At 44.4% G+C, this 27,531-nt stretch overlaps 1 protein-coding gene across 2 annotated transcripts in view; it reads right to left on the bottom strand.

Annotated features, from left to right (window-relative positions):
* Window positions 1-25,397, bottom strand: part of GALNT18 (polypeptide N-acetylgalactosaminyltransferase 18) — a 194,604-nt gene extending 169,207 nt beyond the window's left edge. The window contains exon 1 of one of the 2 annotated variants that reach the window (XM_056492990.1): window positions 24,612-25,397. In XM_056492990.1, the coding sequence (XP_056348965.1) occupies window positions 24,612-24,846 (235 nt within the window). In that variant the 5' untranslated portion in view covers window positions 24,847-25,397. The remainder of the gene's footprint in view (window positions 1-24,611) is intronic. The other variant, XM_056492992.1, reaches the window with a different exon arrangement.
* Between the last annotated feature and the right edge of the window lie 2,134 nt (window positions 25,398-27,531).

Here is a 27,531-nt window from a genome sequence, read left to right on the forward strand (position 1 = left end):
TTCAGGTGTTGCTGGGATTAAAATTTCAAGGAGTTATCATGCAAGAATTTCTGCAGATGCAGCAGGACTTCCAGGAAGGGAGAGGAACAGAAAGAGTGCAGGAGACATTAAATCTAGAGCAAACCCCATGTGACAAGGTCAGCACATCAGTCACTGCCTGTCTGGGTGAGAAACTCAATAAAGCAGAGCCCTGAAAAATCTCCTGATCAATCCTGGGAACATCTTCCATTGCAATAACAAAAACACTTTGTGATAAGCAGCTCTTGGCAAGTCCCAGACAGCTGCAGTTTCCAGCCTCAAAAAAACCTCCCAGAAATTGCTGTTGCCTTGAACTTGGCAGTTCAGAGGATTTTCCTAGAAAAGCCCCAGCTGTGCAGATTAACTTTCCACTACAAACCGTTTGCTTGTACCACAATACTCTCAGGAGTCCCCGTCCTATTTTGGGACAATTTTATTCTGTCATGAATGGCCACAGAGGTGAAGAGCAGCTGCTCTTCCTTAATGCCATGTGCAAAGGGCAGAATTTATTTCTGGACAAAACCCTTTTACTATCTCTTCCTTCCACCCAGAGCTCAGAAAGAGCCTGTGCTGCTCTAGCCCCACCAAACCAAGAAATTCAACAAATGCTCCTCATCAGAATTTAAACAATTTAACCATCACCATCATGACTGATCTAATGGTATTAAGAGTTTGGAGCATCGTGAACTGAACTAATCCTGTACTGAAGGAAAAAAAAATGTCAGAGGCTGCAAATTCACAGAAATTTCAGACTGGACTTTTGATGGCAATCACTGGACAATCCCCTGCTCTTTATATGTGTGGCCACATATAAAAAGCTCATAGAGGAGCCTTATCATTAATTTTAATTAATTCATTCTGTGATGTCCATAAATTAAATATTCTTATTAAATAATGAATAAGTCCTATGACCAGAAAAAACTCTGCTTTATGAGTTAACATACCATATGCTGTTTCACACACACTTTAAGCACCCTAATTAGTATCATACATATAATGAGCAGCAACTGTTTAACTCTTTGTATACAACCATGGTTAAGTGGATGGAACCAACCAGCTTTAATTTGCCTGATGCCTCAAATTACATATTCATTTAGCTTCAAGATGCACACTGTGCAAGAATCTTCTGCTTGCTTGCCTTTTTTTTCCTCTGCCTTTAATCTTCCCTTTTTATGCCAAGCCATTCTGGAAGTAAATAAATAAACTGAATAAAATTAATTTGACACAGAAAAAAAAGCTTTAAAATGCATCCTTGGGGAAAAAGGAAGGAAAATATGAAAGGTAAACATTTAATAAAAAAGCACTGAGGTTAAGACCTGCATGACCTTCAGACTCTCTGTTGTCACAAACACATCAGAACCTGTAAGGTGACACTGCCATGGCAGGTAACAAGTTGTGACAACATCCATGCATAACATGATGCTATTCTACATATTTATATTCATCCTGCCATTCCCAGTCCAGCTCATTAGCTTGTTTTGTCTGCAGATGAAGAACACACACACACACACCCAGGGTATAAATGGCACAGCATCTACCAGAACTGCCCTTGTTGGACTTTAAGGAGGATTTAAAGCCATTTAATGAGGATTTAAAGGCAGCAGAGAGGAGCCCAGAGCAGCAGTGAAGGGGCTGGCACAGCACAGGGCAGGGATGGATGGGCAGGGATGGCCCTGGCAGCCTGGCCAGGCTGGGTCTGGTTAGTCCAGGCTCAGCTCAGCCTGTACCAGACACACTGAGCACAGCATGTCTCAGCTATGCACTCACACAGTTATTCTGCACTTCATCCCAGGAGAGCTGGAGACTGCTTAAAGCAAGTTCAACCATGCTGCCACAGCTGCTGCTAGCTCACCTTTGTTTTGTGGGGGTTTATCCTCCCCAAAAACCAACATGCACATTGGAATGCTGGCATGTGGCACTGGTGCCCTTTGGGATCTCCACTGGGTTAGGGATGACATACAAAATATTAAAACAACCTCAAGGGAGGTTCAGGTTACCTGTGAAACAGTTCACACTTTGACCTCTTTTGCAAATCTTGGACTTCAGATAAAGCCTTTAAAAATCAAACCATTCCATACTCTTTACATTTCAAATTCCTCCTAACTGGTAGCATTTGAAAGCATTCTTTTGGCTCCCATTTTTATTATTTTCCCTGCTTTCACTTTTTAATGAAATGAAGAAAGCCTTTAATGTTTGTGAAAGCCACCAGGTCAGTAACCCCAGAGTAACAAGCCTAATTAAATTGTTTTCAGAGTGTGTGACTTCCATTTCCCTTTACGTGAACAGGGGCTGTCAGCCACCCAGGTTGTGCCAGGGGCACCAGAACAGCCAAGGGGCTCAATCCCTGGAGTTTTCCATTCTCACTTCTCCCACACCATCAGAGAAGGCAATTTCCTCACCAGGAGAAATTATCCCCCTGGTTTGGGAAGTGCCCTTCAGCTCCAAGCCACAGCAAAACCCTTCCTGTTTTTGTAACTTCCACAATAAAGAGCAGAACACAACAAATCCTTCCAGTCCATGACTGCTCCTTTACAATACTGGTATTTTTTTAAGATAAGCCTGTAACAGAGAATGCTGAGGTGGGTGACCCTGGCACTGCTGCAATGCTTCAGGATGAAGGGGAAAAAAGGAAAGTCAGAACTTGTGCCTTACACATGTGTTATCTCTGTGATGCTGCACTGAAATCTGCACAAAACAAAAGAACCAGTCTCATATTCCCAGTCCCCAGTGAAAGCTGCAGCCTAAAGGAAAAGCTAGAACTGAAGCACTGCTATAAATCGGTTTTTAGGACTCATAATGGCTTGTCACTCAAAATTCCCACATGGCAGCAGAAATAATTTCCTGAGTTTGTATATATAAATTAATATCTCCAGCCTGCACAGAAAGAAGGTTGCTTACTTGCCTCTGCCTCATCTATTAGTTTCTGACTGAGATTCTGCAGCAGTGCCACAACTGTGCACAATACATCCCAAGTCTGCTGTTTTATTTAAATGAGCCTGAGTATCCCAAGTAAAATGAGGATTTAACTACCAGTGAAACAGGGGATTGTTACAGATGAGCCAGTATGTCAGGGTATTAATGTATATCACAAATACAACAGACAATGATAGTCATGCTAAAATACTGAGATGAACATCTTGGGACTGCATTTATTTGAACAGTATATTTTAACCTCATATATGGCTGACACAGCCAACCTAAAAGGGCAACAGCATCTCATAAGAGGAGCTAATGTCTACACGCAACAAAATACCAGTTCAGCAGAGAAGAAAAAACAGGATTTTTTGCTTGCTCAAAGACATAGCTTCAAACTCTATTGATTTCAAGAGATTCTGACTGACAAACCTTTAAAGTGGGGCTGATCTCACTGACTGTAAACACTTACAGGGTGGATCTGCACATTAGGCTCCTCTCACAGCAGGGATCTGCATGCTAGGGTAAGGTTAATGAAAGGTTTTTGGTGGAGAGAAGCAGGTGCTTCCATGGAGGAATGAAAATAAATATTCTGGACTGGATTGAGCCCCTTCCTTTACAGAAAGTGCCTTGACACAAATTCCCATCAGCTGAATCCCTTCCCACTCTGCAATGGTCACAATAGGGAAAACCTGAGTGCTGCTCCAGGTTTGAGGCACAACAATTAAACACAATCCTTTTCCATTATGAACAAAGCAGCTCTGAGCAGGAGGAAAGGAAGGCAGAGCTCACACTAGACCTGTAACAACTTTATTAAAAGCATCCACTTTGGGCATGCTCCTGCTCCTTTACACTGCACAAGAAAGACTGCTCCTGCTTCAGGAGAATTCCTGTTAATTACTGATTTAAAATGAGCAATTTTTAAATTAACATGCAAGATAGCTACCCAAGTGAAGCACAATATTCAAATATTAGTGAGGCACAAAGTCACCCAGACTGTCAGTCAAAATGATAGCAGAAATAATTTGAAACAGTTATGTTTAAGAATACACTTCCTTTAAAAATCAAGCTCCTTTTTCTTTTTTTTTTTTTTTTTGTTTCTTTGAAAACAATAAATTACTTTTTTATAATTTCTATGACTTTTCCCCATCTTCTATGCCTCCATGCAAAATCAAACCATTTAGGATAGCATTCAGCAGACCTGCACAATGAATCAGCAAGAGACCCAAGCACATTCAATTGTCACTGGAGTATTACTACAAAATTTGGCTCTAAGGAAGGTTTCAGTCTCACAGAAACTTCCAGGAAGAAATGTAAGAGACCCTCAGCAACACTGAAACCTTCCTGGTCTTTCCTCTCCCTGGGCAGCACCACAAGACACAGAAATTGAGGGAATTACTCAGTTTAATTACTCATTATCTTAATTTGACACTTTCCTGCACAACAAGCTCAATTCAAAAGTCAACTCCAGGCTAAGCATTCCAAATAAATCCTGCCTGTTGTCAAAGGGAGCAGGCTCTTGGCCAAGTTTGTGGATTTGGTGTGGGTTTATTTTTGCCCTCTAAGTTGTGATCAACTGAAAAACCTCAGGCGAAATTCTCCAAAGTTATCACAGCAAAACTACTGACTCAGAAAATGTGCTAGGGAGAAAGCAAGCTTCAAGGATATGTTTTTCTCTGTTTTGTTGTACAAATATATTTGTGTGGGGCTTTTGTTTCCCCCTTCTTCCTCTCAGCTGCACGAGTAAATAAAGACATAGAAAAGCTGCACTGAAATTCTCTCTCAAGATGGTTATTTCATAAAAATGTTTTTCAAAGTTTACCTTGGACTCTTTTGCAAGGGAATAAATGCATTTTTCCCAAGGTGAATAACTAACATTTGCCCTCTCCATCTTAACTGGCACACAGGGATAAGCTGAATTCATCAATTTGACTGCCATAATAAATTTTAACATTCTGCACACGCATTTTCTTACTCTTATACAACTGAACAAAACAAAACAACAGCAACAAAAAAAAAAACTTTTAAGAAAACACTACACATTCATAACAATCTGGAATATACAGAATAAACCACTTGGGCTTTTCTGCACTTGTAAAAACTCAACAACAACTGCTCCAGCCATAGTTTTTCAAAACTAGTCAAGGCTGCAGACTGGTCTGGAAAAACAACAGGGTCAGGGTGGAATTAATTTCTATGAAAATACACAGTGAAGCAGATTATCCCAGTGCCACTCATGCTGGCTGTGGCTTTACTGACCAAGCCAGTAGGATTGCAGGAGTCTTAGGATTAAGAAAAGGGTAAAGTACTATGCAATTCAGAAAATACAACATTTTGTCTGGAAAACTTCCAGCTCCAAGACAAGGAAAAAAAAAAAAAATTAGGTAACTTTTAGAAGGCAGTTGGGAGGTTAGGCATCACATATCCTCAAAATCAGAAAAATCAAACATGCAAATCTTGGATGCTTCTGTTCTAAAGGGTCATTATGGGGAAATCTATGTATGGAAGAGGAAATGGATGTAGAGAATGTGCACTCCTAGTAGTTTAACCCCTGTCTCAGTAAAGCCTCTTTATTAAAATTGCTGAGCACCTATAGCTCAGTGGAACTCAGGGCTAGGCAGCTTAGAATCCTTTTCCCAGACTTTGCACCTCAAGGCATGCAGTAAAGTCAGCTGGGAATCAATAGCTGCAAACATTGGATCAGGAGAGGGCAGCAGCTCAATGAAATTAAGATATTAACAGAGCAAGTGGCAAACCAGCTCTAGGCTGGACTGCAGCTCTGACTGAGCTCCAGCTTAGCCAGGCACAGCACAAGGGCCAGGCTTGCAGAGGCTGGGGAGAGGTTTTGCTTTTAAACACACATTGGAAACTGGAGGTTCCTGGAGAGAGATGTGTTAATAATTAAACAGAGCTCCTGGGCTGGAGAGCCAATCAATAATGCACATCAAAATCAGATATTCCTTAAAAAAATAAGCAAATGTGGGGTTTCAGAGGTTTTGTATTCACACAAGAATTTCTATTTATATCCCTCATATCTGTCATTACTCCAGCAATTTAATGCTAAACTCAAGGATGTTTAAACTGTAGTTCCTTACAGTGTTTAAAGCTTGCAATAATTCACAAAATATTCCTAGTCACTTAGCAGAATTGTCTATATTGGTCTTCTGTGCAAAGGTTCAAATCACGTTGGTTTGAGGGTTGTGGTTTGGTTTTGTTGTTCGAGGGCTTTCTGTAATCTGTGTGTAAAGAATTTCATGGAAGGGAAATTTTAAGAGAAAAACAATTGCCTCCTGTCAGTAAGCTGCTAGGCAGTTCTTACTGAGGCATGAATTCAGATGGGTTTTACTGTGGAAGTATCAGCTCTCCATAATGGACAGGAATTCTTGTACAGCACTACTACAGCTCTTCATGGCTTTGTTGCCTCTACAGTAAATTTTCAGACTTCATTTGGGGAAGTACTCCTAACAAGGAATAAAACATTTGCTACAGCACTAAATTACATTACAGAAAACCACAGGAAATATATGCTTTACAAAGCAACCACACTGTAGTCATCAAATGAAGCAAGATTTTTTTTTTACAAGTTTCAGTCATTCTCAAGACAATCCATAACTCTACAAAACTCTTCTAGCTGAAATTTTGCCAAGGCAATGCAAAGTGCAGAGCTGACAGCACCAAACACTGATGGACTATCAATTTTTCCCTTGCTAGGCCAAACTGCACAATTTTTATTTTTTTTTCTTCCTGAAGTAGACATGGTAACCCTGCAAATGTGCCTGCTCTGCCACCTTGAAATAACAGAATTTCAAAAAAAGGGGGTTGAAACTACATCTGCACCATAAAAATCTGTTCCCTAAAAGAAACACAGCACCTTCCTTACACATCTTTATTTCTTCTCCACTAATTTAAAAATATAAGGCAGTATTCCCTGTGCAGAGCAAAGCAAGAAAAGGAATTGCATCCAAACTAGTGACAGAAAAAAGGACCACAAGGGCCCCAGCCCCAATGTGCACAAAATTGTCACAAGGTCAGCTGGCATTTTACCCAAGCAGTCACAGCATATAAATTGAGCCTAAACAAGAGGAGATAAGTATGTCCTCTGACAAGGAAGATTCCCAATAAAAACAGCAAAAGGATTTCCATTATGGGAGAAAAAAAAAAATGCACTTATTAAAAATGTAACAGCATTTATCTTCCTGCTGCAAACATTCTTTTAGCCATTCTGTTTATTGCAGAGGACCCCAAACAGTGTCAAGTTTCTGTGCCTTGTTTCAGAAAAATATTCATACACTGATTAGGATATACCCCAAAAACGAATTTGCCATGTAGATAAAATGACTGATTGAATTTGACAAGCCTCCTTCTAGAACAGTAAACACTGAAGCTTTTGTTTAGGGATATTAATCAGCTCAGCAAGCTCAAGGTGTCACCTGTGCCAGGATGGAAGAAAAATCATCCCCACCTGCTGCTTACACCACTAATCCCCAAAGGGGGCAGGGCATTCCCTGGAAGAATTACTGAGGATCCCAGCTATTCCAGCAGGCAGGGTTCCACCATTCACTCATCTTTTAAATGACCATCCCATCAGCAAGAGTGGCTGTGGATCTCCACAGGGAAATCTGGGGGACAAATGCAGACAGAGAGATGCTGTGATTCTCTACAGACTGTCTGCACCTTAATACACAATGAGGACAGTGCTCACTACACTGAGAATATCATGTCTCAGAAATCTGGCTTTAGTTTAAGAATAATTAGAAAACACAGATGTCAGGGGATAATGCACCAGAATTCTTAACTGCAGCTTGGCCAGCAGCAGATCTTCCTGATGTTCTTACCTCTGCTCCTCAGTGGCAAAGAACTTTACTGGTGATTTGTTTTCAAGTTCAGGCTCCTGTAGAAGGGCAAATGGTTATGTAAAACTCAGCTGGCTAACTGAAGTGGTGAAGTCAGGGCTCTGAGGGATGCCAAAACACCACCCTGCTGTAAAATGATGATTTATTATAGGAGGGTACCACACGTGCTGAGCAAACAGAAAAAAATCACCAGACACTGACAGAAATCATCCTCCTCAAAACTTCATCTGTCCCACTGGGATGGTGTGTGTTCTGACATTGCCAAGCTTGTAATAAATAAGCCCAAAACTCCAAAAGCTCAGCCCTTCCCACGACTGAGGCTCCCACCCTCTGCAAGTGTGCAACCTGGCAATTCTCCACCTGGCCCCCACTCATTTTTCTCTTCTCTGATCCTTGCAAAAGGGACAGTTGGCTCCTGAAATTAAGCCTGGAGTGGCAAAGACCCATCTCGAAGTTCCACTGCCCCATTATTCCAGAGATGCTGAATCCCAGCAGCCTCTCAATTTCCTGCTCTCAGCCTCTGATCCCACCAAGCTGAGCACATGGACAGGTCATCTTCTGTATCTGGAAATAGCAAAGCAGACTTTCTGTCTCATTGACTAATGCTGCTCTCACTTTGCTGTGCCCCAGTTTCTCATCCATCTGCAGCCAAAATTCAGTTTGGCTGATGGAGAAGGGAACAGGGAGGAGTGCAGCCCAGGATCAGGCAGCACCTCAGCAGAATGAATCCTGCTCCCCTTTCTGCTCAGAAATCCTTCCCAAAAGCTTAGGAAGGACCTAGGACATGAATAAATAAATCAGGGCACTGAGCACAAGGGCAGATAATGCCAGTTTTCCTTTGGACTTAGTTCTGGAGTTAATGCAAGAGCTTTTGAAAATTTTGCAATATTCAGGAAATTACTGGGAGCAGGTGAGTGTTCTTTCCCAGGCACATTGTCTGACAGTGAATATTAATAAATGCAGCTTTCAACTGGCACAAGGGAGTACCTACAGTGTCTCCCTCTATAAGCTGGAGGAGGCTGAGATGGATATAGTTATTTCTAAGATTTTTAACCTCTGATTACATCAATTTGACTGCTAGATTATAAAAGAAAGGAAGGTAGACAGATTGCTTTCTTAACAATTCAGATTCAGAAATGAAAAATAGAAAGCTTATTGTGAGATAACCCAGTAGGTATCTGATTCCTCTTTTTAATGCAAACATTACTGGTAATAATTTTAAGCAATTACATAATAACTAAAATGTATTGTATGAATTCCTCAGAATTTATACTAGCTGGTTTTACCTCCAGTTCCCTGTGGGAAAATTCTGAGGTATGCCTCAAGCAATTTAATTTTTTTTTTTTTCTCAGAAAGGTAACACACACTAAAAGAGATTAAACAGTGGAGCCTCCAAAATAACTTACAGGAAAAAAAAACATTCAAAACATATCTAAGAGACCTATAGAAATGGGATGTACAAGTTTTTCAAAAAACATTTTGCTGAAATTCTGCCCCTCTGACAGCTGTGTGTTTTGGCATCATTTCTCATTTCAAGGCTTTTACTCACACTAATGGTTTGACTGCACTTTCTGTGTCAGGTAAGAGCCAGTGGCTAATAAATGCCAGGGCCATCAAGAGCCAATTCAAAATGTATATAAATATATATATATATTATATTGCATATATATAATATGACATTATTTATATATACCTATATAATACATATATATCTATACAATACATAAATATAGATACAGATCACACACAGAATCACACACAGATAGATTTATAAAGTGTGTACCAACAAACAGAGTAATTCAAGAAGCTGCCCACACTGAACAAGTGGGAACAAGCCCAGCCTGGAGCCTTTCCTGCACTTGGGGCTCCCAGGCTGAGCCATCCCAAGAATGGCATTCCTGAGCAGGAGGCAGAAGCATGCTGGCTGCTTCCACATCTCTGGAAAACAAATTCTAACAGGAGCATAAGGAGACTAACCCTACCTTCTGTGGCTTTTTAGGGGAGTGGATCAAGTCACTAGTGAAAAATTAATTTTCATTCCCCCTTCTGCTGTTCTGCACTACAAGTACTCACTGAAATTTGGCTGCTTACAGAGTTTAGCAAAGACCTTTTCAGCAGTCACTCAGTTTTCAAAAATCTCGTTCAAAGAGACAGGCAGCAAAGGAACTACTGCACATTTGTAACAGACATCCCATGGCCTAACTTATCTTTTCCTAATTCTTTTATCTGCAATTTCCAAAGTCCACCAACTGAAAACTCTTAACTTATTACAACCCAGATACACAAGGTTTAAAGGGTAATGAGGCAAGGGGTAATTAGGACAATGGGGGGGAGAAACCACTCCTAGAAAACACAATAAATTAATTAACTAACAGGGAAAAAAAAAGGAAAAAGGAAAAGTGGTAAAGGGGAAAAGGTCATTATGTTCTCGACATGGCACTGCTGCAGTGGTTTAAACAGTGGTTTAAACTATTTAAATTCTCAACCAAATTCTACCTGCCTGACTGCAGCCTCCTTGTATCTCCAGTCAATCCATTCTAGCTCACATTTTGGGTTTGGAGATTCAAAGGCAAGCAGAAACAAGAACACTGCTGGACATGAGATGATTTAAAACACATCCTGCTCATGCTGGGGAAAGGAACATGCCCAGAACACATTTATCAATCATCAGGTATATCAATAACAATGGTTACCTGCAGGAAAATTCTGTTTGGGGCACAAGATTTCCCCTTAAAACACTGGAATTGAAAGATGGGAAATGTAAATGTGTAAATTCCTTCAGCTGGGGCCTCCTACTCCCACTGTTATTCCTGCTGTCTGAGGTGACTTCAGAAAATTGCTTTTTAATTTTTTTTTATCTAAAAGGCAGAGCTACCCATTCCAATGAAATAAACAGGACTTCTTGAGTTTATTTCAATAGCAGTGAAAAAGGTATCTTGTTTTGAATTGGCCCTTCTAGGTAAGTTGTTTGAATAAATCCTTTTTGTTGGATTATAATTGAATGAGCAGGGGGAATTCTGACAGTTCCAGGTGTCAAGAAGTTGGGAGAAAATAACATCTGTTCTCATCAAACAGCAGAAAGGCAAATTCACAGTCACTCTTAATAAATGTGTAGCATAAACACTGAACAGAGAGGGAAAGAAATACATTAAAAATACTTTTTAAAGTAAAATTACACTGAGTCCAACAGAGATGAGATTCTAGAGCAAGCCCTGAGTGGAACCACTGACAGAAACTCAATCCAGGGGCTCTGTTCTCTCTGTTCCATTCCTTCTGTGCAAAGCATGCAGTCTAAAAAAATAATTTAATACCTATCAGTACCTAGAGGTTTTTAAGGTAAGGAAAAAAATCTTATGGCAGAACAGTCACTCCAGGACTTCCTCATTATTCCAAATAAAAACCTTGTATCTTTTCCTTTTTTTTAATTTTTGTTTTTTGGGTTTTTTTTTGTAACAGAAAGGGTGTAAATGCCTTCAGAGAAGATTTTACTACCTAAATTAGAAATAATAATCCAACTGCTGGAGAAGCAAATATCCAGAATTATCTTCCACTGAACCTGTGCCAACACACAGAGCACTGAATAAATAACTCTTTCTCTCTGCTCCTTCTTTCCCTAAGACAGAAAAACAAATTTTCTGAGGAAGCTACATGGCATTCTTACCTGGCAACCTTTTGCCAGACTGTAACAGAAGTTTTTGTTTTCCTTTTCATCTCAGAACACGAATAGAAACAGTCTTTGAAGTATATTTAGACTAAACTTTTTCTCTGAATGTTAATTTTCAGGAATGTTGCCAATCCACTTTTAGCAGATGGTTTGCTATTTAATGTCTCTAGGCGGGCAGAGAAGCTTTAATCAATAGAATCAAAAGAAATGTGGAGAAATTACAGGCAATTTTACAAAATCAAAGGCTTTTCCTACCTATTGTCAAGCAGACAGAAATATATTGACATGTTGTTACTGCAAGGAGCTGAGGAATGTCTCCCACAGTACAACACTGAATTTCCTTCTACGTGTTTTCAAGTCTCCAGGTTTCCTCATAACAAGGAATTTTACCCTGTCATAAATTTAGAAATTCTCCAAAAGCAGCTTAATTAAGAAAAAAAACCAAAAAAAAAACCCAAAAAACAGGGCTGAGCAATTAAAAGCCTATCCTGAAGAGCTGGCAGTGCCCACATCAAAAGCTCTACCTCTGCTCACTTTTTCCAAAATAAATCAGTGGTGTGGCTCCCCACTCACTCTGGGATTCCATCTGCACCTTCCACAGGATCCAAAGCTTCACCATGTTTTCAGAGGGAGACATTGTACAGGGAATATTTTAGTTATTTTTAATATTTCTGTATTCATTTGCATGCAGAATTTTGTCTCAGTACTTACACAAGAGTAACAGCAGCAGCACTGTGAAGGTGCTTTTAACAAATATTCTGGTTTTTTTATGTAAGAAAGACACAAGCTGTGCTGAAAATTCACGTGTGTTGACAGAGTTGCACTTACAGGAAGGATAACAATGAGATTTAAATTTTTCTCTACCAAAAGCATTCCTGTCACAATGGCAGCAGGTGGGAATGGTGTGTCCAAACAAAATTCTTCTGCTGTCCTTTTGTTATAGCTTTTTCTGGTCTTGCTGCTTTTGGTGCCTAAATTCACCACTCTTCTTGGCATTTGTGAAGTCCCCACATCCTTCTGGAGCTTGTGTTTGGGTTTTTGTGTTGCTGGTTTGCTTGGTTTATGTCCAACAGTTTTAAATTAATTTTGCACTTGCACAGCTTTACAGCCACGTGAAAGCATGAGCTGAACAGAAGCTTGAAATTCTTCATTCTGCTACACCTAGGTTTAATGATGCCATAATCCTTTATGTTGTAAAGCCACAGGGTTCTAACTCTGAAAAAGCAGGATCAGAACAACCACACACAATTATAACACTGGAGAATAACAACATTATGATTTTGGTCCAGTATTTTGCTTATGATAGTCTGGCTGTATTAAAAAAAATAAATAATAATAATTAAAAAAAAAAAATATATATATATTTCTTCATTAAAGGTCCTACACATGTTTTATAAGATCCATATAAACTAAATCAAATCGATTTAAGTCTTCAATCTTTGAATGCTACATTTGGGGTTAATTAACAAGCAAATATTTGTAGCAATCTACTAAGTGTGAAATTGGTTTTGAGAGCCACAGGAAAGCAAAAAGCTCTCAGAAGAGAATCAAAAAATGGTGCATTGCTTCTTTCCACTCCATGGAAACTCACTAGCAGCAGTTTGAATAAAACCAGTGGGGAATCCAGAGTTTCCACTCCTTAAGTGCAATTACACAGCAGCTAAACAAGGATAAAGCATTCAGAGCTTGTGCTCTTCTCCTCCTTGACCCTCCTTGTCCTCCAAACTGCTCAATGTGAAGTGAACACATCTTCTAATCAGAAATTCCACAGGAATTACAGCATGCTACTCCCACACCCTTCACTTGAGCAACTCAAAGTATTCCTGTTAGCACAAGTAGAAGAGGGAAAGGCTGGCATGGTGTGATCATCCCATATACAGCTGGTAAAATTACAAACACCTCAGAGAAAGGCAAATACAGAACAAAGTTATTTTAAAAATGGTTCTGTGCTCAGTTCTGCAATCCTTTTTGTTCTGTGCACAGAGAAACCCCAGAAGATGTTTTCCCCAGCCATAATTTCACTGCAGTGATAATCCTGGAATGGATGAGCACAGACTCACTGAGTCTGCAGTGTTTGAAAAGTTTATCTGACAGGTTTCACTTTTACCTCCAGCATGCCAAATCTTCTTGCAAAGCCTCTGGCAAGTCATGACTTGATGCAGAAAGGAAAGCTTCAAAGCAATTTGAATCCACCATGAAAGCAGGGACAGGTAATTCTCTGCTTTAGTTGGATGATTCATGAAAAAGATCTTTAGCTAGATTCAGATTACATATGAGCAAGTAACACAGCCTGAAAATCTGTATTATCTCCCTAAAATGAATGATCATTTATCTATGATGAAAAAATACCCCCAGAAATACTATCTTTTTCCTACACTCTTCAGAAAGCTGCTTATAAAAATCCTATTTTCTCAGAGAACACCTGTGACAGCTCTAATAAAAGAAGAATTCAAACATTCACATTTAAAATATGGGGCTTGATTTAGGAGATAGGAAATGTCAAAACCAAAACTACAACAGGATTTCCACAGCCCTACTGACACTGCTAACACAAGGTCCCTGAGCTCTTGAATTTCCAGCACCCAAGCAGAGATTTAAGCAGCTGTGGGGTGTTTAAATGTGCAGCTGATCACAGGGCAGCACAATTGTCACAGAAATAATGCATTTTTAAAGTCTCATGTGTTTAAAACACAGCTGAAGTAGTGAATATAGCAAGGATGCTCGATGGCATTTTAAAGGCAGAGCACTTCAAGGCAGCTGCTTGCACCTTCAACATTCATGTTCTAGAGCAGAAATTACAATATTCTCATGTGTTAATTTTCAAAGCCAAGCAAAGGAGATGCTGGACACCATCAGGGTTTCAGCTCCTAAACAGCTCTCTGCCTTTCCCTCAGGAAAACAAGAATACCATGTTAAAAACAGCACATTAGCTACAAAACACCAGCTGAGCAGAGACCAACTGTGCAGAAAACACAAACCAAATGCTGTTTCCCAGAGAACACACCTGCAATCTACCCTAGAGTAGATTCAGGTACAGATAACAGAACCATGAGGTCAAAGCATTCAGTTCCATGTACCTGAGAATTTCAATGTCTGTCCTCACTAATCCAAAAACATTTACTGAGCTGTTTATCAGGCTGGTAAAAGGAAGGAGACCAGAAGTTTCTAAAGACTACCCTGCAAGGCCAAGGGCAGCACTAAAGATACCTAAAATAATAATTATAATAAATTAATAAATAAATAAATAAATAAATAAACAAACAAATAAACAAATAAATAATTATAATTAAAACTAATAAATAATAAATAATAATTAATGTTAATTAAAAGGAAAATAGTACAGCAGGTGTATAAAAAGGGATTTGCCCCAGAGGAATGAAGTTAGTTTTCCCAATACAAAGTTAGTTATCAATTTTGAATTAGACAGAAATTACACTTTGTTTATTTTGTTAATTGTGAACCACAGTGCCACAGGGAGCACTGAGAGCCTGAGCACAGCCCAGTGACACCAGTGACACACAGCACTGAGAGCCTGAGCACAGCCCCAGTGACACCAGTGACACACAGCACTGAGAGCCTGAGCACAGCCCAGTGACACCAGTGACACACAGCACTGAGAGCCTGAGCACAGCCCAGTGACACCAGTGACACACAGCACTGAGAGCCTGAGCACAGCCCCGGTGACACCAGTGACACAGCACTGAGAGCCTGAGCACAGCCCAGTGACACCAGTGACACACAGGAGCACTGAGAGCCTGAGCACAGCCCAGTGACACCAGTGACACAGCACTGAGAGCCTGAGCACAGCCCAGTGACACCAGTGACACACAGGAGCACTGAGAGCCTGAGCACAGCCCAGTGACACCAGTGACACACAGCACTGAGAGCCTGAGCACAGCCCAGTGACACCAGTGACACACAGGAGCACTGAGAGCCTGAGCACAGCCCAGTGACACCAGTGACACAGCACTGAGAGCCTGAGCACAGCCCAGTGACACCAGTGACACACAGGAGCACTGAGAGCCTGAGCACAGCCCAGTGACACCAGTGACAGGAGCACTGAGAGCCTGAGCACAGCCCAGTGACACCAGTGACACACAGCACTGAGAGCCTGAGCACAGCCCAGTGACACCAGTGACACACAGCACTGAGAGCCTGAGCACAGCCCAGTGACACCAGTGACACACAGGAGCACTGAGAGCCTGAGCACAGCCCAGTGACACCAGTGACACAGCACTGAGAGCCTGAGCACAGCCCCAGTGACACCAGTGACACACAGGAGCACTGAGAGCCTGAGCACAGCCCAGTGACACCAGTGACAGGAGCACTGAGAGCCTGAGCACAGCCCAGTGACACCAGTGACACACAGCACTGAGAGCCTGAGCACAGCCCAGTGACACCAGTGACACACAGGAGCACTGAGAGCCTGAGCACAGCCCAGTGACACCAGTGACAGGAGCACTGAGAGCCTGAGCACAGCCCCAGTGACACCAGTGACACACAGCACTGAGAGCCTGAGCACAGCCCCAGTGACACCAGTGACAGGAGCACTGAGAGCCTGAGCACAGCCCAGTGACACCAGTGACAGGAGCACTGAGAGCCTGAGCACAGCCCAGTGACACCAGTGACACACAGCACTGAGAGCCTGAGCACAGCCCAGTGACACCAGTGACACACAGCACTGAGAGCCTGAGCACAGCCCAGTGACACCAGTGACACAGCACTGAGAGCCTGAGCACAGCCCAGTGACACCAGTGACACACAGCACTGAGAGCCTGAGCACAGCCCCAGTGACACCAGTGACACACAGGAGCACTGAGAGCCTGAGCACAGCCCAGTGACACCAGTGACAGGAGCACTGAGAGCCTGAGCACAGCCCAGTGACACCAGTGACACACAGGAGCACTGAGAGCCTGAGCACAGCCCAGTGACACCAGTGACAGGAGCACTGAGAGCCTGAGCACAGCCCAGTGACACCAGTGACACAGCACTGAGAGCCTGAGCACAGCCCAGTGACACCAGTGACACACAGCACTGAGAGCCTGAGCACAGCCCAGTGACACCAGTGACACACAGCACTGAGAGCCTGAGCACAGCCCAGTGACACCAGTGACACACAGGAGCACTGAGAGCCTGAGCACAGCCCAGTGACACCAGTGACACAGCACTGAGAGCCTGAGCACAGCCCAGTGACACCAGTGACACACAGGAGCACTGAGAGCCTGAGCACAGCCCAGTGACACCAGTGACACACAGGAGCACTGAGAGCCTGAGCACAGCCCAGTGACACCAGTGACACAGCACTGAGAGCCTGAGCACAGCCCAGTGACACCAGTGACACACAGCACTGAGAGCCTGAGCACAGCCCAGTGACACCAGTGACACACAGGAGCACTGAGAGCCTGAGCACAGCCCCAGTGACACCAGTGACACACAGGAGCACTTAGAGCCTGAGCACAGCCCAGTGACACCAGTGACAGGAGCACTGAGAGCCTGAGCACAGCCCAGTGACACCAGTGACACACAGGAGCACTGAGAGCCTGAGCACAGCCCAGTGACACCAGTGACACACAGCACTGAGAGCCTGAGCACAGCCCCAGTGACACCAGTGACACACAGCACTGAGAGCCTGAGCACAGCCCAGTGACACCAGTGACAGGAGCACTGAGAGCCTGAGCACAGCCCAGTGACACCAGTGACACACAGCACTGAGAGCCTGAGCACAGCTCAGTGACACCAGTGACACACAGCACTGAGAGCCTGAGCACAGCCCAGTGACACCAGTGACACACAGGACACTGAGAGCCTGAGCACAGCCCCAGTGACACCAGTGACACACAGGAGCACTGAGAGCCTGAGCACAGCCCAGTGACACCAGTGACACAGCACTGAGAGCCTGAGCACAGCCCAGTGACACCAGTGACAGGAGCACTGAGAGCCTGAGCACAGCCCAGTGACACCAGTGACACACAGGAGCACTGAGAGCCTGAGCACAGCCCAGTGACACCAGTGACAGGAGCACTGAGAGCCTGAGCACAGCCCAGTGACACCAGTGACACACAGCACTGAGAGCCTGAGCACAGCCCAGTGACACCAGTGACACACAGGAGCACTGAGAGCCTGAGCACAGCCCAGTGACACCAGTGACACACAGGAGCACTGAGAGCCTGAGCACAGCCCAGTGACACCAGTGACACACAGCACTGAGAGCCTGAGCACAGCCCAGTGACACCAGTGACACACAGCACTGAGAGCCTGAGCACAGCCCAGTGACACCAGTGACACACAGCACTGAGAGCCTGAGCACAGCCCAGTGACACCAGTGACACCAGTGACACACAGCACTGAGAGCCTGAGCACAGCCCCAGTGACACCAGTGACACAGCACTGAGAGCCTGAGCACAGCCCCAGTGACACCAGTGACAGGAGCACTGAGAGCCTGAGCACAGCCCCAGTGACACCAGTGACACACAGCACTGAGAGCCTGAGCACAGCCCCAGTGACACCAGTGACACAGCACTGAGAGCCTGAGCACAGCCCCAGTGACACCAGTGACAGGAGCACTGAGAGCCTGAGCACAGCCCCAGTGACACCAGTGACACACAGCACTGAGAGCCTGAGCACAGCCCAGTGACACCAGTGACACACAGCACTGAGAGCCTGAGCACAGCCCAGTGACACCAGTGACACAGCACTGAGAGCCTGAGCACAGCCCAGTGACACCAGTGACACACAGCACTGAGAGCCTGAGCACAGCCCCAGTGACACCAGTGACACACAGCACTGAGAGCCTGAGCACAGCCCAGTGACACCAGTGACACACAGGAGCACTGAGAGCCTGAGCACAGCCCAGTGACACCAGTGACACAGCACTGAGAGCCTGAGCACAGCCCAGTGACACCAGTGACACACAGCACTGAGAGCCTGAGCACAGCCCAGTGACACCAGTGACACACAGCACTGAGAGCCTGAGCACAGCCCAGTGACACCAGTGACACACAGGAGCACTGAGAGCCTGAGCACAGCCCAGTGACACCAGTGACACACAGCACTGAGAGCCTGAGCACAGCCCAGTGACACCAGTGACACACAGCACTGAGAACCTGAGGACCTGAGCAGAGCTGCTCCCTCCATCCCTGCTCAATCCCCTCCTTCACTGAGCCTGTGCCTTTACAGATAACAAATGTCAACAGAAATGAACTTCTGCAGGGAAAAAGGCAAACTTTTCTAGCCTAGCAATGAGGGAACTCAGGGAGGGCATGGAAGTCACAGCTCTGCTCCTGATTCACTTTTTAACCTTCTCTTGAAGACTTTCATGAAATTGTCATGACTGAAGGAAACAGAATCCAGGTCAGTTCCCCTCCCAGCTACAAAGATACCATCCACTCTCACTCTGCAGCCAAATCAAACTTTTCTTGTTTCTGTCAAAAGAAACAATCTCAAATAAATCTGCCTTGCCATTCCCACTGTATAAACCTGAGGAAACAGAGCAATCCAGATGACAATCAGGTAACAGAAAACAAAAATATAGAAACCTCCTTCTGAAGAAAACAACTTTAATCATGAAAGGAATCATTCAATATCCAGCAATGAAATCCAGCTACCTTAACAATGCCAAACTCCCACCCCTCAGTTTTGCCCACTGCATCCTAACCCCAGTGACATAAATCCTCAGTGGAAGAACCAGCAAGAATATAATTAGAAGGAAGCTAAAGACATTAAAAACACAAAAAAAGTTAATTTTAATAATGGTAATAATATAATATCAAGGTGTAGTCAATGTAATCAACAACATTAAGTCTTCAGTAGATTGTCCTTGAAATACCTACACCTCCAGTGTTGCTTGAAAATTTACAGCAAATTAAGTCTTCCAGTTGAAATAACTATATTAAGGTTTCTTCAGTGTGCTCATCCCTAAGCATGGAAGAACATGAAAGTTAAATTCCAATTAATCTGTGCTGACATGCAGCCATCCAGAGTGACTTGAGAAGTCACAGTCTAAAGAGGAAAAATAATGGGATTAATCCTGCCTGTCTTACATATGCAAGCAGCTGCTTCCATTGCAATTACCTGCATTGGGACAGCAGATCCCTGTGCCTGCACAGAGCCTGGGAATGCAGAGGAATACCCAGGGAGTGCAGAGGAATATCCAGGGAATTCAGAGGAATACTCAGGGAGTGCAGAGGAATACCCAGGGAGAGCAGAGGAATACTCAAGGAATGTACAGGAATACTCAAGGAATGCAGAGGAATACTCAGGGGATGCAGAGGAATACTCAGGAAGTGCAGAGGAATACTCAGGGAGAGCAGAGGAATACTCAGGGAATGTAGGGGAATACTCAAGGAATGCAGAGGAATACTCAGGGAGAGCAGAAGAATACTCAGGGGATGCAGAGGAATACTCAGGGGATGCAGAGGAATACTCAAGGAATACAGAGGAATACTCAGGCAGTGTAGAGGAATACTCAGGGAATGCAGGGGAATATTCAGGGAATGTAGAGCAATACTCAGGGAGTGAAGGAATACTCAGGGAATACAGAGGAATACTCAGGGGATGCAGAGGAATACTCAAGGAATACAGAGGAATACTCAGGGGATGCAGAGGAATACTCAGGGAATGCAGAGGAATACTCAGGCAGTGTAGAGGAATACTCAGGGAATGCAGGGGAATACTCAGGGAATGTAGAGCAATACTCAGGGAGTGAAGGAATTCTCAGGGAATGCAGATCCCTCTGCAGTGGAGCAAGGGCTGAGTGCTCCCAGGGCTGCTGCCTGGTGCTCTTGTGTTTCCCAGCAGAATAAATTCTCTGCAGCCAGTGATAAACATGCCTAATTGCTTTTGAGCTTGAGGGAAATGGGCTGGGGGGATGTAGCCATTAGTTATTCCCCAAAGGAAGCAGCTGAGGAGTCAGAGACAGGGTGGAGTGGCCATTTGGACCCTGGTGAGATGCTTTATGGAACCCAGCTAGGGTTAGTTAGCCAGGCTGCACAGGACAGAAAATACCCTTCTTTGTGTTTGAGATCAAGAAATAAAGGGTAGATAAAAAACATGACATTTACTTACTCAAATCTTTCCCAGGCTAAAATTAAGAACGTGGGCTGACCTAGTTCCCAAGCTCAAAATACAGAGTTTGTGAGAGCAAATAATTTGACCCTAACACCTGACACAGGGACTGAGTGAATCACACACTGGGACTTCTCCCTGGCCCAGCTGACCACAGAGGGTGATCAGATATCCAACTGTGGCACAGCTAATATTAGCTCAAGTAAATCCACACAGCAAATCATGCTAAGCAGCAGAATGAAAGATGATGTAAACAACTCTTCTCTCACAAATCTTCCCAAGTCCACACAGTGCCTGATATTCCACTGATAAGAACAGCTTGCAAGGATGGAGGACTAAAGTCCTGGTAGGACACAGATGTCTTAGTAATCATCCATCAACCCTAGCTAAAAATTCAGCTAGTCCAGAAATGAACTGTGTGTTACAACTTCAATTTAGACCTAGCCTATGTCTCAACTGTTTAGTAATTCTGTTTAGGTCCAAGGGGGTGGGAGGAAGAATGGGGCAGGGGCAAGGAAGCAAGTTCATGCCGTAGACTTCACAGTCTATAATCTTTTGAGATAATTCCCCAACGAAAACACCATCTGATTAAAACCAGGAAGGCTGAAAAATACTAAAATGACACTGTGTAATAAGACAGCCAGGATGATGTGCAGCAGTGTTTTGAGTGATATGGGTTTAATCATAGCTTAGCTTTTCAAGGAAAATTAAACCATGAGCTATGATGGCCTGAAGCAAGGCTGCAGAAAACAGCACATTTCTCCCTTCTGGCTGCTGTTTGTCACTTTGTCACTGATACAAACCCAGTATCAGATTAAGAGCAGCCTGCCCACTCCCCTGATCTTCCAACTGCTCATAGGACTCAGGGCAAGTTTTTGGTGTCAGAAACAGTGCATGATGCATTATTAAGATGAAGGATATGCTGTGATCTGTCTGAAGCACTCTCATATTGATTTTAATAACATGAGAGTGTCTGGGGTTTTTTGAGCCCATTTGGTGTTTGTGAACTCAACAGAACACAGATTTATTTTTTTTTATCCCATTTAACACTTGTTAACCTCAGCCCTCCAAAGCATCCTGTCTGGGAATAAAGCTCAGGGATACTACACAGTCCATGTGCCACACACCTCTGTCAGGCAGGAAGGGCACCAAGCCACCCAGCTGCTCCTTTACTCAGTTTATTTCATACACAAACACACACAATTAATCTCAAAAAAGACACCATCCTGTCTGCAACCCCCAAAGCAGGCGGGAACTAGAAGTTCCTCTGAGTTTCTCTGCCAGCATGGAGCATTTGCCTCCTGCTGAAGGTTTGGGCTGGGGGCAGGAGCATCTCCTTGGCATTGGCTGGAGAGCATCCCAAAGTAATCAGCACCACTGCTAGAAGGTGAAGTCACTTGGCCAAAGCCATCCTGTGAGCTGTGCCTGCAATCAGGATTCCCAGGCTTTGGGCAGCTCAAGTTTCAGCATCGAGCTTCAGCTCCACCAGATTCTTCTTTCTGTGATTTCCCTGTCCATGCTGTTCTTCCCCAACACAAGGCACAGCAGCTCTGATCCCCTCTGAACCTCTCTTATTTGGAAATCTCTTTTCAGTCTGATACTCTTCTCACTGTGGAAATGCCTTTTTTAAAAAGACATACTTTAAAAAGGGTTTTATGTGAAGGCACGTCTTATTTCTTCTCATTTCCAGGACACTTGATAAAATATTACAAGACTGCAATTTATATGCTAAAGTAATTCCCAGATGGTATCTAATCAAACAATCAGAAAGGAAATTAAAGTGGAATATTAGCACAACCCCATGTGTAAAATGCAGCAGCTAAAGCTCTCTGGCATTTGCAGGATATCCTATGGAATGTAATTCCATTACCTCTGCTAATTTCAATGCTTGTTCAGCCTTGCAGAACATCTGAGCTGTTGAGACCTCTCTCCAACAAAAAAAAGAACTGGTCCAAGGAAAAGTTTAACACCAAACTACAGATAACTTTTATAACCAGGTATAGAACCATTACAGCAGCCAGTTTACTCAATTTTGGGCAACAACTCTCAAACATATAATTTCTTAAAGCTGACCTTCAGGTTCAAATCAAACCCAGTCAAGCTTGGGATATTTCTTTCAGTAACTTCAGTGAGTTTTGCACCATGACCCAGAATTCACAGCATCTCACAGTTCTAAGCAAAATCTGTTTAGAGTTTCACCTTATTCTGCAGTATCTGCCACAGGAATTCCTGTGCAAACCCCACTTATAATTATTTGGCAAATAAAAGTACAGAAAATCCACTTTGAGCTAAGGATCTGTAATTTTTATTTCATTCATTTATTTATCTTAAAAGACTAAGTAGTTTCAATAAAGCATGGGACACTTGTAAATCTTTTTTCTTAACCCACTAATATTTTAGTACTTATCACCAAGCTGTTCACTTAGTTGATTTTGAAAGACCCTTTTCAACTTTGAAAGAAGTATTATTAGAGGAAAAAACCATCTGGTTTGGCTTATGGATGGATAGTCACAAAAAAAAAAAAAAAAAAAAAAAGAAAAGAAAAAAGAAAAAAAGCTTATGCTCTAATCCATGCTCTACCCTCCCCTTTACACCTTTACTCTCCTGCTCTATGAACTAGTGACCAAAGGCACCTACATGATTCATTCCTTGAGAACAGTTGCTAGTTTCCATAAAAACAAACTCTGTTTGAGTTTTACACCAACAAAACTGGAGTTGAGCTCCAGCCTCCTAATGGAAGTCAATTAACTTTCACAGAATCACAGAATTACAAGGTTGGAAGAGACCACCCAGTCCAGCCCAAGACCTCAGCCAGACCCTGGCACCCAGTGCCACATCCAGGGATGGTGACCCCACCACCTCCCCAGGCAGACCACTCCAGAATTGTGTTCCAGCTTCCCAGAACTGCAGCATCCTGACTCTGTGTATCTCACTCTCAGCCAGAGCCCTTTGGAAGATCCCTGCTTTCATATGTGCCTCCACAGTGCACTCCACTGGCACACAGACAAGAATACATTTCCTTTCACAAATCCCTTTCAGGAACCAAGGAAAACTTAGGGACAGCACGACAGAACTTAAAACTTGAAGAAGCTGCTATAACCCATTCTCCAGGGAAGAAAGGGAAGAACAATAATAAAAAGCAGCCTTTTACTCCTTGGAGCAAGATGACAAGACTGAGAAACGAGTGCATATACAAAATGAATGATGATATGCCATATTTAGAAAGATATTAAGTCAAGCCAAAGCAAAGCAGCTGGGGTTTAATAGCACTACAAAGTTGTGTGTATTGACCACAGGGAATCCATCCAGGATTACCCACCCTGCTCATCCATTTGCTCCATATTCCCAGCTGGCCAAAGCTGCCTGGAATTGAGCAAGGTTTTTTTCATTGGTGATGGTATCCTTCAACACATGGTCTACTCCTCTTTTTCAGATTTAGGAGAGGGTAGAACTAGAGTTTGAGCATTCAGTGGAGGTTATGCAGAAGTAGAGAAAGATGGTTCCTGTAGATTTTGTACAGGTTCTCACCTATCTCCAACCCTCCTCCATCAAATTCACTGTCAGGCTGAGATGATATGATGCCATGCAAATGATGAAAATATAAAGGAAGACACTGAGGTTCCCCCAGTAAAGCAAAAGTCATGCAAAATCCCAAACTCATAGGAAATAACCATATTCTCTCCCAGTGCCTCCCCATTCCACCCTTCTCCCAGGGCAGCCACTGAAAGGCGATCAAATTAAAAGGCATTACACAAAGAGAGATCGCCCCAGTTAGGATCCCGAGAGTCTCCCGGCACTGAGGGAAAGCACCTTCATCACCCCGAGGAACACAGAGACGGATTAGCAGAGTCAGGCTTAAGGGCAGGGGGGAGGGAGGAGAGCAAGAATTCCACTAGCAGCAAACCATTTTGGAAAATAACAAATAGAAAAGGGAAAAAAAAAAAAAAAAAAAAAAAAAAAGGATAAAAAAAGATTTTTAATAAATAAATAAATAAATAAATAAAAGATAAACAGCAAGATGGGAAACGTGTCCAGCCGACACACAGCGGGAGGGGATGGAGGATGGAGAGGAGGGCGAGCGAGCCGGGGTGAGGTGGTACCTTGGATGTGCTGCTTGATGACATTCTCCAAATGGTCCAGCCTTTCTATAATCCTTAAAGTGTCCCCTTTGTCTTCCTCTAACTTTTTTTCCGAGATCGGCTCCTGCACTTTCACATAAACACTGGCAATGTAGTTGGTGACCCAGCCCACGTACAGCAGGCAGACGATGTTAGTCATTCCACTCAAAATCACGCAAGTGGACACTAAAGTTTTGGTTTTCCTGGTGCACACCATCCTGAGATCCCTCCATATAGCTCCAAAAAAATCCTGTGATCCAGAAAACAAAAATGAGCCGCGACGAAAAGAAATCCTTTCCCCCCCTTTCCCCGAAACGGGGCACGCCGAAGTCAGTCCATCTCCACGCAGAAAGTTCTCCGATCCACAGGATAAAAAAACACTCGCCGCCTATCTAGGAGAAGGGGAGGGCTGGCGATTGGAATCCCGGCTGCGAGCGCATGGACGAGCCCGAAGTTTGCGATGCCGGCAGCAGAGAGCGAGCGAGGCGTGCCCGCGGTGGAGGCGCCGCCCGGGCACAGCGACAGCGGGAGCGGGGCCGGGAGCGCTGGGAACGGGGCTGGGAGCGCTGGGAACGGGGCTGGGAGCCCTGCGAGCTCTGGGGAACGGGGCCGGCAGCGCTGGAGCCCCGGGAGGCCGCGGGGGAGCGGGGCCGGCCCGACCGGCGCCAATGGCAGCGGCGCTGCGGGGCCGCGGGGCGGGGACGCGGCGGCTCGATGGGCACCCACCGGCGCCTCTGCTCTGCCTGCTTCCCTCCCTGCCTGCTGCTCGGCTTGCTTCCTTCTCTCCCTGCCTGCTTCTCCTCTTCTCGGCTTGCTTCTCTGCTTCCCTCCCTGCCTGCCTGCTTCTGTCCCTCCCCGCTTCTCTGCTTCCCTGCTTGCTTCCCTCCCTGCCTCCCTGCCTGCCTGCTTACCTGCTTCCCTCTTTGCCTGCCTCCTTCCTTGCCTACTTCCCTGCTTCCCTCCCTCCCCGCCTGCCTCCTTCCTTTCTTACCTGCATCCCTCCCTGCTTGCTTCCCTCTCTCCCATCCCTCCCTCTCTCCCTCCCTCCTTCTCTCCCTCTCTCCCTCCCTACCTCCATTCCCTCTCCCCCTCTCTCCCACTTCTCTCTCCCTCCCACCCCTCCCTCTCTCTCCCCCTCTCTCCCTCCCTCTTTTCCTCCTTCTCTCCCTGTTTCCCTCCCACCCCTCTCTCCCTCCCATCCCTCTCTCCCTGTTTCCCTCTCTCCCGGCCGTTCCCGAGGTTCCCATCCCGGGAGCAGCGGGCGGTGCTGTGAGATCCGCGGTGCCGCCGCTCGCAGCCCGAGCCCGAGTCTGCCCCGGGGCTGGCACTGGGCTCCGGGCTCCTGGCGAGAGCCCAGCCCTGCCCTGTGCCCGGCTCTGAGCCCCTGGGAATGCCCGATCCCCGCGGGGCTGGGCTGGGAACACCGAGCATCCCATCCACACCCGGGATGCAGCCCCGCATCCCATCCACACCCGGGATGCAGCCCCTCGTCCCATCGCATCCCATCCCATCCACACCCGGGATGCAGCCCCGCAACCCATCCCATCCCATCCACACCCGGGATGCAGCCCCCATCCCTCCGTTCATCGCCTGCCCCATTTCCGCAGGGACCCGCTCTACACGGGAGCATCCAGAATTAGCGCCAGGATCAGTAACTCACCATTTAGTCCGGCATACCCCTGCCTGCTTTCCTCTCTTCTCCTCACATTTTACGTTGTTTTTGAAAACACATTAAAAAGGCAAATTCCTCTCAATATGAAATGTCACTGATTTGAGAGACGGCACATGATGAATCTTTTCCATTCCTATTAAATAGGGGCTTCTGTACTATATGAGATCACTTTCTTTTGATAGTCGCAAGACAGAAATGTAACCAGCACATCCAGTATTAGAAACAATGAGGCACGTGCTAATTAACATTCTAAAATTACTTTGAACGCTTATCTGATGAAAGCAAGAATATCAAATGCTGTGGGTTGGGGCACTCTGTAGTCACACTCCATCCAGAACTGATTGTGCCACCAGGGTTTGCCCAGCAACCCTGAAACAACAGGAACATAAACCTGTGAGCGTTCAAACTCCTCAACAGCTCAAATGCACATTGCAATATCTTATGAGAAGTAAAAGCACATGATTTGTCTTAGGTGTTGAGGTTGTTATTTTTAAATTAATTGCAAGCAAGACAGTGCTCAAGAGAGAAGGCAGGCAAGTGTCCTGCCAAAAGGCAGAGTGACTTCCTCCCTTCCATCCGCTGGTACTCCATAGAAACAGTAAAAATGACGAGTGCTCACACACACCAACCAGCACCAACAGGAGCAAAGCTGGAAAAACAAACTGCCCCCTCAGTCTCCTGAGCCTCTCTGAAAACCTACTGAAATTTTGGCCAAAGTACTGTGCCAACGCTAGAAGAGGTGAGCCTGAGAGAATTCCCTTGGAAATTAGAATATAGGACACAAGGTATTTGAATGAGAAAACAATATTTGCATTTTAAGAAAAAAATGTTTTCAATAATACAGGGGAGTTTGCTGGACAAAGCAGTCAATTAACAAGTTCAAGGTTTGTAAAAGACAAAACACTGACAGAATTTATTAGAGCAGTTCCACCCTGTAAGTCAGTTAATCCATTGGTCTGCAATGGATGTTTGTCTACACCATCACTTATTTTCCTATTTCCTATCTTTGTGTAACACTTCAGTGTTACAGCTTTGCTTCTGGGAGGAACCCAGAGCAGGAAGTGCTGTGGCTAAAGCCTTTAATAATAATGTTACCTAGACTTCCTTTAATCTTTGTAAATCCTGCCTGCAGTCACAAAATACAAATTCTTCAGCAATTTAGGCAGAATCCAGGACTTAGTCAGGGACTTCTCAATTTAAAACACAACTTACCTGAAATCAGTCCAGGTA

The sequence above is a fragment of the Oenanthe melanoleuca genome, chromosome 5 (assembly GCF_029582105.1).
Source record: "Oenanthe melanoleuca isolate GR-GAL-2019-014 chromosome 5, OMel1.0, whole genome shotgun sequence".
NCBI classification, from domain to species: Eukaryota; Metazoa; Chordata; class Aves; order Passeriformes; family Muscicapidae; genus Oenanthe; species Oenanthe melanoleuca.